This window comes from Bidens hawaiensis, unplaced genomic scaffold (genome assembly GCF_021521415.1).
Source record: "Bidens hawaiensis isolate Kalapana, Puna unplaced genomic scaffold, B.hawaiensis_p1.1 tig00006556_1, whole genome shotgun sequence".
NCBI classification, from domain to species: domain Eukaryota; kingdom Viridiplantae; phylum Streptophyta; class Magnoliopsida; order Asterales; family Asteraceae; genus Bidens; species Bidens hawaiensis.
This window is the reverse complement of record NW_027491443.1, coordinates 1157653-1172056: the sequence shown is the minus strand read 5'-3', so window position 1 is coordinate 1172056 and position 14404 is coordinate 1157653. Positions and strand designations below refer to the sequence as shown.

The 14404-nt window shown below is 33.4% G+C and overlaps 1 protein-coding gene across 1 annotated transcript; it reads right to left on the bottom strand.

The window, feature by feature from the left end:
* Positions 1-3556: 3556 nt before the first annotated feature.
* On the bottom strand, positions 3557-8580 carry LOC143632978 (ferredoxin--NADP reductase, leaf-type isozyme, chloroplastic-like). Its single transcript, XM_077101371.1, has 9 exons — positions 8319-8580; positions 7842-8079; positions 6186-6322; positions 5520-5598; positions 5310-5401; positions 4982-5059; positions 4845-4907; positions 4522-4756; positions 3557-3693 (listed from the first exon to the last, which is right to left on the bottom strand). Exons 1-9 carry the CDS (start codon positions 8421-8423, stop codon positions 3626-3628), a joined length of 1095 nt encoding a protein of 364 aa, XP_076957486.1. The 5' UTR covers positions 8424-8580; the 3' UTR covers positions 3557-3625.
* Between the last annotated feature and the right edge of the window lie 5824 nt (positions 8581-14404).

The window sequence follows — 14404 nt, the reverse complement described above, 5'->3', positions numbered from 1 at the left end:
ACTTCCATAACGAACCATAGATAAATTAATTAACTTAATTTATAATATTTATAACGATTTTGTGGAAATAGGAAGATTCCTCGTAGTTCGTGGATACTCCAATGACCGACCTTATATTATATCTAATTTTGAGGATTTATTTGGAATAGGACGATCTTTGTGATTCGAGAATATCCGCTTCCCAATTTAATCTATTAACAATTTAAATACGTAAATTTTCACATTTCAGTTGATGTTTCAATTATTATTTACCATTTATTTTAAACACTTTAATTTTGTAATTTAAATTTATCTCATCTCAAATTAGCAATTGTAATGCTACAATTCCTATAATTTCTCTTTAAATTTCATAAGTTCCTCATTTAACCAAAATCGAATGATCAAAATCTTCGTTTAACTTTGTTCAGATATATATTCTGATCAAAAGAATTTCATTTCTAATGTTTGTAGTTTTTAAAGGTTTCACATATCATTACTCATTTTAAGATTTGTTGTTAATTAAACTACTAATTAAATCATTCACTTAATTTTTGTTGTGATATTTTCGTAAATTTATAAAAGTCTTGTTTGATATTTTCTTTATTTGTTAATTTCACAAAAGTTCGTTGGCTATCTTATATTCCAATTCTCGTTCATTTCGATCAATTTTGTCAAATCCATTCAAAAATTTATCTCAACTTCAAGGGTTTCGTTTTCTTTCAATTTTAAGATGCTTTAAAAAAATTTCACTATTTTCATTAATCAAACTCGAAAGTTCACCTCATTTAATTTATTAGAAATATTTTATACATTTATGATCTTCTTATTTTACAACTAAGATTAATTAAAAACTTTTATTTTCTCACAGAGTTATGTTTTTAAAATATTTTATAGCTCACAAGATGGGACGAATTATGTAGACCATTCGACGATAAAAGTAATTATGGTCTGGAAAGTCCTTGCATGGAAATCATAGTACGTACAATTGCGTGTCATAATCTAGAACTGAAAGTGATTTTGGGTAATGGTACAAATGCTAAGGTGATTTTGGGTAATGGTACAAATTTTGGGTAATGGTGGATATGCCGCTGGTACATCCTATATATAAGTGCCCTCATTGGATTTTCATTTGGAGCATTGCTCCGACTATTAAAAGTTCCATGTTATAGTAAAATTTTAATTTTATTTAAAAAGTTTTTCCTTAAAGTTTAATTATTTATAACATGATTAAGTTTTAGTTTTCCTTAATTTTGGGACGAAATTCCCAAAAGTAGGGGATATTGTAACATCTCGGATTTTTCGTATTTGAATTCATATTCATTTACCCGACTCTGGAATGTAATTCGAATCTTTCGTATTCATAAAATCTTACATTTATTAGCATTAGCTTCGTTAAACTTAATTTATATTCTTTTAACTTTCAAAATCGTCAAGCAAATCTTAAAAACCCTTACAATCTTTTAAAGCGGCTAAAAATCACATTTATAGAAGTACATGGATTATTTTTTCCAAAAATCAAGAAACTTATGTCCTAAGTTAAGTCTTATAATGCTATAATGAGTCCAAATTCATTTTATTGTTTTCATGGCCGAAATCTTGAAGTTATTTAGCTTGATTTTGTAATTAATTGCTTATTTAGTTTCTAGATCGAGTTATTAACTAATAAAAAAATTTTAGGGTTTTGTATATAGTTAAAACATGTCATCAAACCCTAATTACTATACAAATCAAACATTCCGAGTGGCTTACTTGAAAATTTTGATCATAAGTACTTATGTTTTAAATAAGTAATGCAGTATAATTAATAAGGGTCTTGAGCAAATGTTCAATTAAATAACTGTATTTCTTTGCTCAATATTGAGTTTAAAGCTAAATGAGTGTTAACTCCTAGTCTGACTTATCTATTCTCATAATAAATTATTACTCAATCAAGTGGAAGAATGTAAAAATAAATATATAATAATATATGTTTATATGTGGCCATTATAATCATCTATATTATAATAGTTTAAAATGTTAATTATACCTTATTATATATTAGTTTGTTAATTGTTGATGGACCATATTACCCTTACTAGCTAATAAAGTATTTCACATTGGGTGTATATAAGTGGGGAAAATAAATTATCTTAATCTAATCACACACACATTATTTTTTGTATACCTCCTCTCTTCCAAAACCGGATTCCTCTCAGGAACCGTAATTCCCACCCTCAACCATACATCCTAATGGGAAACTCGACCAAGCTGACAATAATGTCGTTTAAAATTTTCTCTGATGTGGTTATTAATCTCCATGCTGTAACAGGTACACATATAATTATAGGTTTATCATGTTATCATGCTATTCTATTATTAACATGAAGAACTGATTAACATTACACCCTACATATAATACTTAATAGCATGTGAAGGCGACACATAATTAGGTTCGTTCATATGTGAATAGTTATTAGTGAACCATGTAATAATGTTTGATCAATGTGATAACTAGAACAGTTGTAATTATATAAACCACATATCATTGTTTGTGTTACTTTCATGTATAATGGTTTGTAAAAGGAAGATAATACTTCACATTAATTCACAAGAAAATAATTGTTAATTATGTTGTTTTATTTAGTTCACTACATATAAATATGTGAATTGCAACTATAAAATATGAGAAATGATGTAACTACTATAAAAATATTTTAATATATTAATATCAAGTTTGCAGTGTAGTTAACTATAAGTTAAAATATAGTTACTTTTGTAAGTTCATCAATAATTTAACACAGTGAATAGTTAAGTTGCACTTATAAAAGTTAGGTTGCTTAAATAAGTTAATTCATTTAGTTTAGTTGAATTAGCAATTCATTGAACCTATTGTTATTACATGATAACGTATTAATTTCAAAAATTGTAGCAACAAAAGTGCATAACTTTTATCATATCTAAAAGGTCTACATGATATAGTTTACAAAAACGGCAATCTAAAATTTACATGATATAGTTCATAGAAAACGTCAATCTAAAATTTTCAGGCTGGATGAATATGCACAATAATAAAAAATTAACTTCAACAGTACTATTAATACATTATTCTAATAACCAATATTACGTAACAACCACCCTTCAATGCTCATTTGGGGTTTAAGAACACAAAGATCTATCATAACTACCAAAACCGAATTCATAATAATGACACAAATTGCCTTGTACATGAACCCATACAAAAACACAATAAAATGAAAGGAGAAAGCAAAACTTTTATATATATATATATAATATATATATATAGAAAGGAGGAACATAAACATGCCATAAAACTCACATAGCATTGTTACCGATTCGATATCCTTTCGAAGGGACACTTGAAACATTGGCCTTTCTACCCTTGTCATCTGGATAGAAAGTAATATGCTATGGCACATAAACATGCAATCAAAACACATTTCAAGGATAATCTTATTTCCATAATTGTAGTATACTTTCATAATCAATGCCCTCCAAAGAAAAAAAACATTAAAATATGGGGATACCATAACAACAGACATGGTTTTTATAAATTAAAGAGAAGCAAATTGCAAAAAGAAAAAAAAAGAGAGAAAAAAGGTTACCTATCTACAAAGAGAGGGCTACATTTGTACAAGAAAAAAACCATTTAGTAGACCTCCACATTCCATTGACCTTCTTTCTTCAACTGCTTCTTGTATGTTATCCAATCAATGCCTACAAATACACAGAAAAATGCATGCCGATGACCAAGAGAAAAAGTCAATGAGGGTATTTCCATAATTTACCACCCTCCCCTTCAAATATTTTCAAAGTGACGAAAAGATGAAAATTTAACATAAACTCGTACTTTCGCTTCCCAGAAAGTAATTTTATTAAAATTTGCCCTGTGGTAGATTTTATCATGGGTGCTAAACTCGATTCATAGGGTCTTAACAAGAGAATTCCTATACATAATAAATAAAACAAATATAATAAAAATGATAGACAAAAACAAATCAAATAAAAAGAAAAAATAGGGAAGAGATATTTCAAGAGGCCCGTAAGGATCAAGATAAAGACAACTGAGCCAACTTGATATTTTGGTATTATCGCCACAAAGAAGAAGAAGAAGAACTTTCAGATTTCTGGCTGTGTTCACAAGTTGGCAAGTCCAACCCGACAAGGTCTCAAAATTTTGTCATTAACTTGAAAATCACGAGCCCAAACCCAACCTATTTGACTGAAAGTTTTTTACTCTTTATAGTTTTCACATATTAATGGTTTAAATTTCTGTTTTTTCAACAAAAAAAAATACAACTTTATACATAACCATTACATTTTAGTTATAAAATCTTATAGCGATTTCTTTTTTAGTTTTCAAACCAATTAATTTATTATTTAAAACACGTTTTAAAAAAATAAAAGGTTAAACTGGCCAACTGTGAACCAGTCAGATTAACCTAACACGACCTGTTTAGCTAACTTGGTTCGCAGGTTAGACCGAAACACACCCGACCCTGTTTATGCTATCATTTTGCCACCTCTAGTTTTCAGATTTCTTACCATCTTCCGCAGCCAATATACCCATAATGTCATCAATACCCTTCTCCATGCCTTTAAGCCCACACATATACACAAATGTGTTATCTTTCTTGAGTAATTCCCATAACTCTCTATCATATTGAGCCATTCGGGTTTGAATGTACATCTTTTCACCCTTCTCATTAGTTTGCTCTCTACTGACTGCGAAGTCCACTCTTATGTTATCAGGCTTAATCTCCTTCATTTTCTCAAATTCCTGAAAATGTCAAAAACTCAAACTTATGTTTAGAAAATTTTGAATTGATTTTGGAATTACTGAACTGAGGGTGGATAAGTTGTTTTACTTCTTTGTATAACAAGGAACTACTTGTGGGAACACCCAAAAAGAGCCATGCTAACCCATTGAACTGCAATTAGGAATCAAATTGAAAAATTATTTTGACTACTGAATATTGGTTAACAAGATTTAATTGAAGGCTACTTTATAGTCTTCGTGCTTCTCGAAGAACATTTTCCACAAAAATGACCGGAAAGGAGCAATCCCGGTTCCTGTTGCAAGCTGCAGTTATGAAGAAAGTTCATTAGTAAATAAACAACATTTGAGATCACAAGGCTTTTTTTTATCTTGTTGTCTCATGAAAGTGAGTTAAAGTTTTGTTGCTAATTTGGGTAACAAACTATATTATTGTTTGGTATGTAGGTGATATTACTTGTTATGAAAGCTTGTGGTTTTAAAAAGCACGTGGAGATCCGAATGCGTTTTGAATCCTTTGGCATAGGTTGAGTGACTTATTAAGAGTAGAAGTTACCATTATAATTGTAGCATTTGGATCCTTTGGCATAAGCATTTCTTTTCCTACCGGACCAGTTATTTGCACCTCGGCTCCTGGCTTTAAGTCACCTGAGTTGCGAACAAACATTTTTTGCAATAGCCATGTTAGCAGACACGTATATTCATCCCAGAAAAGCAACAACAATGCCAAATTAAGTAACAGAAGAATTTAATGTTTTATTCTTACACAAGAAGTTAGAGCAAACTCCTTTAACTTCTACGCCTTGGTCATTTGTGTAGACAAGTCTTTTCACACATAAAGATACCTAAACAAAATATACCACACAATACATAATTCAGAATGTATTACCACTATATTAATTTTTTTTTTACCATAGAAAAATAAAAAAATTTGTAGGTATGCACGTGCAACACAGGGTTCTACGCAGAATACACTATTAAAACTACTCATTTTTTAGATTTTGAATCCTTTAAAATATAAAAATTGTCAATCTTTATTGATAATAATTCGTTTCTATTAACATTCTCAGAAAATACATAAACAAAAGTCATTTATTTAAAGGTTTGTCATGCGTAGGTATATTTCCTACACAAAATGTACACATGTGTAAGTAATGTTTAAAACTGAAAAAAAAAACGAACAAATTAGTTCAACGGTTTATCATGTATATAACATTGATGTTTTTATGAAAGAAGTAAAATTTGTTGGAAATGTTAAGCATTCAAAGAAAATTTAAATGATTTAAGCTTGTTCTTATTATTCTCGGAATAAGTTAGTCTTTTGTAATAAATCACATGCACAACTGACAAATTTTTACATTTAAGGCTACAAAATATATATAAAATATTTTTTAAAGATTTCGAAACAAGGGTATTGTGTTGAAACGCTTACAGTTTTGGAGTCTCCAAAGTCACCAATAGCACTGCTAGCAATGGAATACAATCTAAGTTTGTGTGGCTTTCCATTTTTTGGGTCAATCCCGTCTGGAATTACACCGATAGATTGTCCTTCTTTGTACGGGATCTCGCCTAATCAACCCAAAAATATGAGAACTTCTTGCTTAAAGTTTTATAAAGATAATGAATGATTAAATAGATAGTTTCTAGGAATTCATTTTTAATTTTGGAGTCAAAGTCCAAGCACTTTAGAAATTCAAAATCAACATGATATTACTTTAGTTACAAAATAAAAACTATATAAAAGCTGGGCCTTTTTGTTGTTCTTCATTTTTTTTATTTATAGGCAACATACTCTAAATAGCCAATTTAGTATGCCTATAACAATTTCCGTTATGAGGTTTACATATACTTATAATTTTTATGATAATGGAAATTGAGAAGGATTTTTAATTCAAAAGAATAAATCAAGAAAAGGATAAATCGAATATGTAACAATTTGTATTTTCTTATGTCGTTTAGCAAACCAAATTTTAGATACAACCAAGAATCATTGATAAATTGTCAATCAACGAATATCCCATTTGTCATAAATTTTAGGTTTTTTGACAGAAAATATACATTCTATTTTTTAATAGAAAAGTAAGAAAAAGCTTTTAAGCTTTATGCGTTTTGAGATACTGTATAATCAATCAAGGGGACATCAATCAAGGGGACAATCAAAAAGAGAAAAGAGGTTTGTTTTCTATTAAAAAAGGATTCAAAAGGGCATCCCTTGATATGACACCTAGCATGACATCCTATTGGTCAGAATTAACAAATAAACACATGTAAATTTAGGATAGTAACTTAACTAATTTGACATCTTACTGAAAGTCTATAAAAGAAAATAATTGTTAAATGGATATTTTTAAGATCCATACTCTAGTTAGCTACACATGAAATATACTCCATGATTTCATAATCCACCAACGATTCATTTTGACTTTTGAAGTCAAACTCCAAACACTTCAGAAATCCAGAAGCAAATGATATTACTTTAATTACGAAAATAAAAATGACAAATTTCAGTTTTGGTCCTTTAGGTATATACCAAAATTTCACTTTTCGTCTTTAAACTTAGAAATTACAAAAATCATTTTTTATGTTGATATAATGTAAAAGTTTACCTCCCCTCTTCTAGTGGGCGTTCGTGTTGTCTGTTAAGTCTAGTAGAGTTTTAATTGTTTTAATGGCAGCCAAATAGCCGTTTTTTATCCATAAAAAAGGATCGAATTACAATACAGAGGCAGGTAAGTGGGCAACAAGCTGCGTCTTTAAAAGCGCAAAAAGTCGAAAACGCCCCATGTGCAAGGCAGGTGATTGGACTTGACATACAAATATAACATATGAATATAAAGGATGAAGTTTGTAGTTTATTTAGCTTAAGGACCAAATGTGAAATTTGTTATATACCTGAAGGATCGAAACAAAACTGTAATTTACTGAATAAAAGCTATATTAATGTCACCCCTCCCCTTGATAGATATAAATATATATGTATATATTATCCAACATGTCACCATATTAGTCAAAAACAACAATGAAACGCATCTCAATTGAGGATGATAAACCAACTATATCAACTGAAGTTAACAAATTCAAAACATACCCTCAGTGCTGAAAACCATGTGCCATGTTTCACCAGGAGCATCATCACCTGTAATCTTGGTGTTGAGAAGACACCTACCAGTGTATGGTTCCTTTGGTTTATATTTATTTGTAACAACGCCGTCCTCTTGTTTCTTTGAAATTTTTTCTACTTTAGCAGGTGCCTCGGCCTCTGTTGTGATCTGGGCTCTAATTGATAACGATTTACCACTTGTTGACACATTTTTGTAATGTGGCACCTAAACATGAAAAGAAAATTTCCATTTCAAGAAACACAAAATAACTAGCAAATTAACCCATTTCAATATATAAAAGGAAACTTAACGTAACAGTAACCAAGTTTTTTAGTCACTTCACTTTTATTACGTTTCTATTCTTATGTAGTCCTAAACTTTTTAGAAAAGTTAAATGTTTTTAAAATTATGTACACAAAAGTAACCCACATCAAATGTAGTTCCAGAGAGATGATGATATCAACCTTGGTGAAAGAGACTCGTTCTTGAGAGATGAGTGATGTTCTGGTTGAAATAACAGTGGATTTGGAAGATGGAAGAGAGACCACAGCGCTAACTGCAGCGGCCATGGTGATTGAATAAAATGAAGATTGAAGATGGTTGAGAGAAAGTGAAGATATACTATGAGTGAAGTACAAGAAGAAGAATGTGGATATTTGCAAATTGGTTGGAGGATATTTGAAAGCCAATGGCAGCTGCAGATGTGAGGATAAGAAACTTGTGTTAGTCTTTTTGTAGTTTGATATTTTTGAATTTATATGGATATTATCATCATTTTTTTGTCTGAAATCGTTAATAAATAAATAATATTATTTTACTTTATTTTATTTTCAAAATTCTATTCTATTCTATAAAAAATGAAATATCGCTTTAAATATCCAAATTGAATATTGCCTGATATCATATATTATTATTTAGTAATCAGTTGTTTTATTCACACACCGGAGTTTTATTCAGCATCCAACCTAATCCTATACGTGTTGTATAGGGTTATACAAGACTTATAGATCAAATCAAGAATGCTATAGGTCTATGCGCTACGTACAGATCTATACACGACGTGTAGATAATAAAAGGAAATTTTGGTTAAACTAGGTGACATTATGCAAAAATGAAGGCGTAAAAATCTATACGAGGTGTATGAAAACATGTTTTTTGTTTAATATAAACCAACACCGTTATAAAACTTATTACGCATTATATAATTAATCGAGTTAGAAATACGTTAATAAATCAAGTTATAAAAACGTTAATTAATTGAGCGGGGAGGCTAATTAAAACATGGTTTTTTAAAAGATATTACATTGTTATAAAAATTATTAAATAGTAAGTTAATTAATCGAGTAATAAGTACGTTAATTAATCAAGAACGAGGTCTAATTCAAACAAACAAAGTAAACGTTGTAAACAAATATTATAGATATGATAGCAGAAATTGTATATATACATAACATCAGTTTGCAATACATAGCAATAAATACTACTTACATAAAAAATGGCATTGGTTCTGGAGAAATCCAGATTTCAGGTACTCTCGTGGCACTGGTAAGAGTGGAGGCTAGGCACTTGCATCGCGTATCCTAGTATCGCGGTCAATCACCCCCACATTAGTAGGTCCATGAGGTGGTCGGCCCGACGACGTTGATGTCGTGCCTCTAATGTTGATGTTGCGCCTCATGTACAAGCTTGTCAAGTTACCTGCACGGCTCTTTAGGTAGCCTGGCAACCCGTTAAGCATACCAAGGATGCTGAGGGGGCTGCAGGTCATGCACTAAAGGGGCGACATTTGGCCCTTGCCGGGGCCATCGACTCCCGAAAGTGGTGTCGGTGGGCCATGAAAAGTTGTACGCGTTGTATGTCGTGCACGAACCCAACCTCCTTGCGTCCTTCAGGGGAGGGTGCATATCCCGAATGCTGCATGTTCGTCACAGTCTGCGGAATGATGGTGATGTGGGCCCGAGCATACAAATATTAAGCTAGGTGGTACAACCTTTGGGTGATCCGATAGTAGAGATAAAACATGACAGTCTCAGTGACACACTCCCTGCTCTTGCCACGCGGCGAAATCGACTCTTGCTAGGCGGCGAAATTGACATGGCAATCAACCTACGCAAATATCAATAAAGAGGGTCCATGATACTCGAGACCCTCGCGCTCCCTTCAAATACCAACTATGATGAAGGACCAAAATGCAAAGAGGTCCGGTTTGGGCACCTACCAAACCCCCTTTTTGTATAGCGATGTGAAGATCCACAGCTTCGTGCAAAAGCTTGTCACCATTGCCCACCTCTCAAGCGACAAACAAAACCTCCGGGGGCGTCTCCGCACTAATTGCGTCTTTCAATTGATCCGAATTTCTGACCGTGTGACATTCGTCATTTTTGATTTCTATTTGTATTTGTTTACCCGACTCAAGTTCGTAATTACGATCTTCTATCATTAATAAAAGTTCTCATTTATTAGTATGTGTGGGATATTATTTAATTTATGTTATGGTGTTGTTATATACTCGTTATCAATCCTCAAAATTGCTTATTTATGTCATATATGCCTCTAATCAAAGTTCAAGGGTCAAAAGTGTCGAAAACTAAACTTTCTGTTAAAAGTGCTCCGTCGCGCTAGCGAAGGAGTTCTTCCAAACCCTTCGTGGCACGTGACAATCTAGAGTTTTTGATTTCCCTATTTGGGTCGCGATATGTGAAGATTATACTCTATACCCTTCGCGATACGCGACGGCACACAAGAATAACCGACGTCAGATTGGGTCACACTATTCGAAGACTAGGCTCACAGGCCTTCGCGATACGCGACACATGCTCAGTTTGGGAATCTTCTTGGTTTCTTGGTTTATTAATTTTGGCAATTCGATTTCGTGTATTTTACATCCTAAACAACTTGCAATGTATCTAGACACTATTCCTAACCTCGAACATCGATTTCTTCGAGTAGGGAACAAGTTTGCCATCTAATTTCATTAATTATCGATATATTAAGGATTTCGTCATAATAACTTAATTATGATGAATTTCTTTTTAACCAAGCTTAATTGAGCCTATTTAAACACAATCCTTCTGCCTAATTCGTGATCAACTTCTTTCTTTCATCTCTTTCACCAATTCAAGGTGTTCTTGGCTATTTTGACTTTCAAAAGTCAATCTCACGCTTCTTCTTCTTCTTCTTCTTCTTCTTCTTCTATGGTAATTATGGGTAATTAATATTATGTTTCCTGTTTTATTACATTGTTTTGGTAAAAAATTACACAAGGATAATAAAGTAACAAAACTTTTATTGTGAGGTATGATACTTGACGTTGTAAACGAAATAACATGTAAATGGTGTTAGTCACATAACGACGTAGCGAGGAAAAACCCTTGATCCTTAAATGATCTCCGAAAAAAAAACCTCGAGAAGGGAAAACTATCCCACCGCCTCAAATATTATTAAGTATAAATCGGTGAATACAAATGTGAAATATGATCACTGCTATAGTTGTAAGAGAGTGTGTACGAGTGTGTGTTCGTGTCTTATACGATCATTATCACCTCATTATATAGTTACATGAGTTATAACTAACAATAATAAGCATTAAATGTCATGGATCACCTCATTATATAGTTACATGAGTTATAACTAACAATAATAAGCATTAAATGTCATGGAGAGGATCCTGGGACCATTACAAATAAGCATATCTACATTATTAACATGTTATAACAACCTACAACGTCCCTAATACTTAATGGTTGACCAAGTCTTCCACGGGTAATAAGTTTTCTAGCCGTTTCCTGCAAGACCAAGTCAAAGGTGAAAGGACGATGCCGATAAATAACGATACTTACTAAGGATATTATCTTCTTCCCGAGATCCTGATGCGCTATGAGGATCCTTATGAGGGTTCTTCCTGTCAGGATCCTTAGGTTTTTACCCACAACAATTGCCCCCAATAAACTGTAATCTACTTACATGGTTGTGAATATTTCAAAATTTTTTAATCTCCCTTTTAATAAAAGACGGTTACGTGAACTTGATATGACATGGTGCGATAATCGAGGCGTGATCATTGCATTTGTGCTTTATTAACTTATTGTTTCATCCTCATCCTTTCTTCTCACCAGTTCCTCGATATTCTCTAGGTAACTTCTTCACCTTTTTTCCTTGATTGTACTTTGTTTTTCTCCGATAAATCATGGGGAAGAAAATGACTAGATCTTGTATCTCTAGCTCTAGTTTATCAACGGATGAACTCATTAATCAACACATTCTTGAGTTCTCTGACCAAGATAAGTGTTCTTTTACCAATTCTAATATTGAAGTACTAAAATCTTCCCGTGGTTTTAACAAAGATGGTGTTTTTAGACCGTTCGACCCCAAATCCAAATCGTATTTAGTATCAAAGAGGTGTGGTTTCTTCCCTTATCATCCTTTCAAAATCGGTTTTAGTTATCCTTTTCCTAGCTTGACCACTGAGTTCTTTAGCATTACTGGCTTGAATTTTGCCCAACTTATGCCTATGGTGTTACGGGTCATTTTATCTCTAGCATGATCCTGACGAGTATTCTGGCAGCTAGGATTCGTAGTTGGTTCCAGGATCCGGAACTAACCAACTATATGCTATATTTAACTTATGCTTGCATGTTACTCAAGCCTAAAACGACTTACAATTGCTATAATGACTAACTCTCACCTGAAAAGTCGGAGAACCAGTTGAAGCACACGTGGAGGAAGAATGAGTCCACTAATGGTCACAAGTAGCTAGGGTTCCCAAATTTGTAGGAGATTTAGTTATTTTATTTTCCTATATAATGAGGTATTATTGATCGATAAAGGACACATCTCACACGATCTAAACACTCTCCGTAACTACTAGCTTCGATCAACACTTGCTCTCGAGTTGTAATAACTTTTTCCTTAGCAATAAAGTGAGGCAAGGAGTAATTTTCCCCTCCCAAGGTTGTTTTTCGAGGATCCTTAATGGGATCTAAAGTTTTTTCCTCACTACATTGTTGTGTCACCCTTTACTTTTACCGCATTAGCTTACTGAATATTTGAAGAACATTCTACCTCACTTATTGAAGTTATTCAATTATTGCGTCGATAATTTTTGACCAAAACAGTTTGGTGCCCATCGTGGGGCAAGTCATGTTTTTCATCTGAAATCCATACTTACATTTATCCTAAATCTTTACCTTACAAAACTCTACTTAAAAATGGCCTCTGAATCAAAAGTCGCCTTTTCATCCATGCTGTCCGCAATTTCCGGAGCCACTCAACCGCTTCCTCCTCTGCCTGCTGACCTGAGAAAGATGACCATCACGAACACCAACATCTCGGGAGTCGGAGGATCAGGTGCCATACCTCCACCTGCAACAAGACCTCCCACCGGCGTGCCAGCTCAAAGATCTGGGTCTCCCAACACGAGACCTGTCCTTATTTCTAATGATGATATGTTTTATATTTTAATGTAGATGATGGAACACAAGGAAACTCAGAAGCAATCCAACAATCTTGTTATCAAAGAGATCCGGGATAAATGGGCACAAGGAAAGAAGCCGGTGGAGGAATCCTTCACTCCGTTGTAGCCTAGATCCTTAAACTTTGAGGTGTCAGGATCCAAAGGGAATCGTTATGGTTATTTCTAGCCCATGCAGACACCACCAAGAGCAAGTGATCCCGTTCAGAATATGAGGAGTGCTATTACTAGGAATTCAGACGTTGTTCGGGGATCCTTAGACATGAATTATGATGTGGCTGTGACTACCCTTGATGCTTCGCATGATTCTGGTGTTAGCCCAATGTTGTAAAAGGAATTGCAAAACTCAAGGCCTTGATATCCAGCGTTTCGGGGTAGTCCAACCAATCCGGAATTATCTTCGAGTAGCCACGGGATCTCTAGATTTGTACCTCCCATATGTGATGTTGAGATCCCGAAAAGACTCCAGACTCCCATCATGAAGCTTTATGAATTACGGATCCCGAAGAGCACGTCACTCAATACTGTGAGAATGGAGATCAACCTGATACCTTAGAATCTCAAGGAAGCCTGTTTGTGCAAAGGCTTTGGTTCAACATTAACTGGAGCCACCTTAAAATGGCTACTAAGTGATCCTCCCTTTTCCATTCAATCATTTTCTCATTTAGTTAATTTATTTAATAGCCAGTTTTCTTGTAGCAGAAGCTTTGAGAGATTAACCAGTGATCTGTACAGGGTAACCCAAAGCAGTAATGAATCCCTCAAGGATTATGCTTTCAAATTCAGAAAGGAGTCCTTAGAGATCTCCAACCTTGACGTAAAAATGGCGGTGCAAGCTTTCAAAATGTGATTCAAGAAAGATAGCTCTTTTTATGAGGATCTCGTTATGAATCCTTGCAGAAACCTGGAAGAAGAAAGGAACAGCGCTTTAAGGTTCCTCAAGCTGGAAGAAGACAGGATGATTCAGTAGAGGCTAGATGGTTCCAATAGCTACAACCACCCGAATAGGAGGTAGGATTCCCCATCATCCAAACCGTACCAATCCAAACCGTATTCCAGAAATGATAGGGTCAATATGGT

What these genes read in the sequence shown, in the direction of transcription:
- LOC143632978 (XM_077101371.1), bottom strand. Translation starts at nt 8,423, where the DNA reads ATGGCCGCTGCAGTTAGCGCTGTGGTCTCTCTTCCATCTTCCAAATCC. An exon ending in GTTCCTTGTTATACAAAGAA is followed by an intron (nt 4,757 to 4,844) that starts GTAAAACAACTT and finishes TGACATTTTCAG; the next exon opens with GAATTTGAGAAAATGAAGGA. An exon ending in TATATTGGCTGCGGAAGATG is followed by an intron (nt 3,694 to 4,521) that starts GTAAGAAATCTG and finishes GTGTATTTGTAG; the next exon opens with GCATTGATTGGATAACATAC.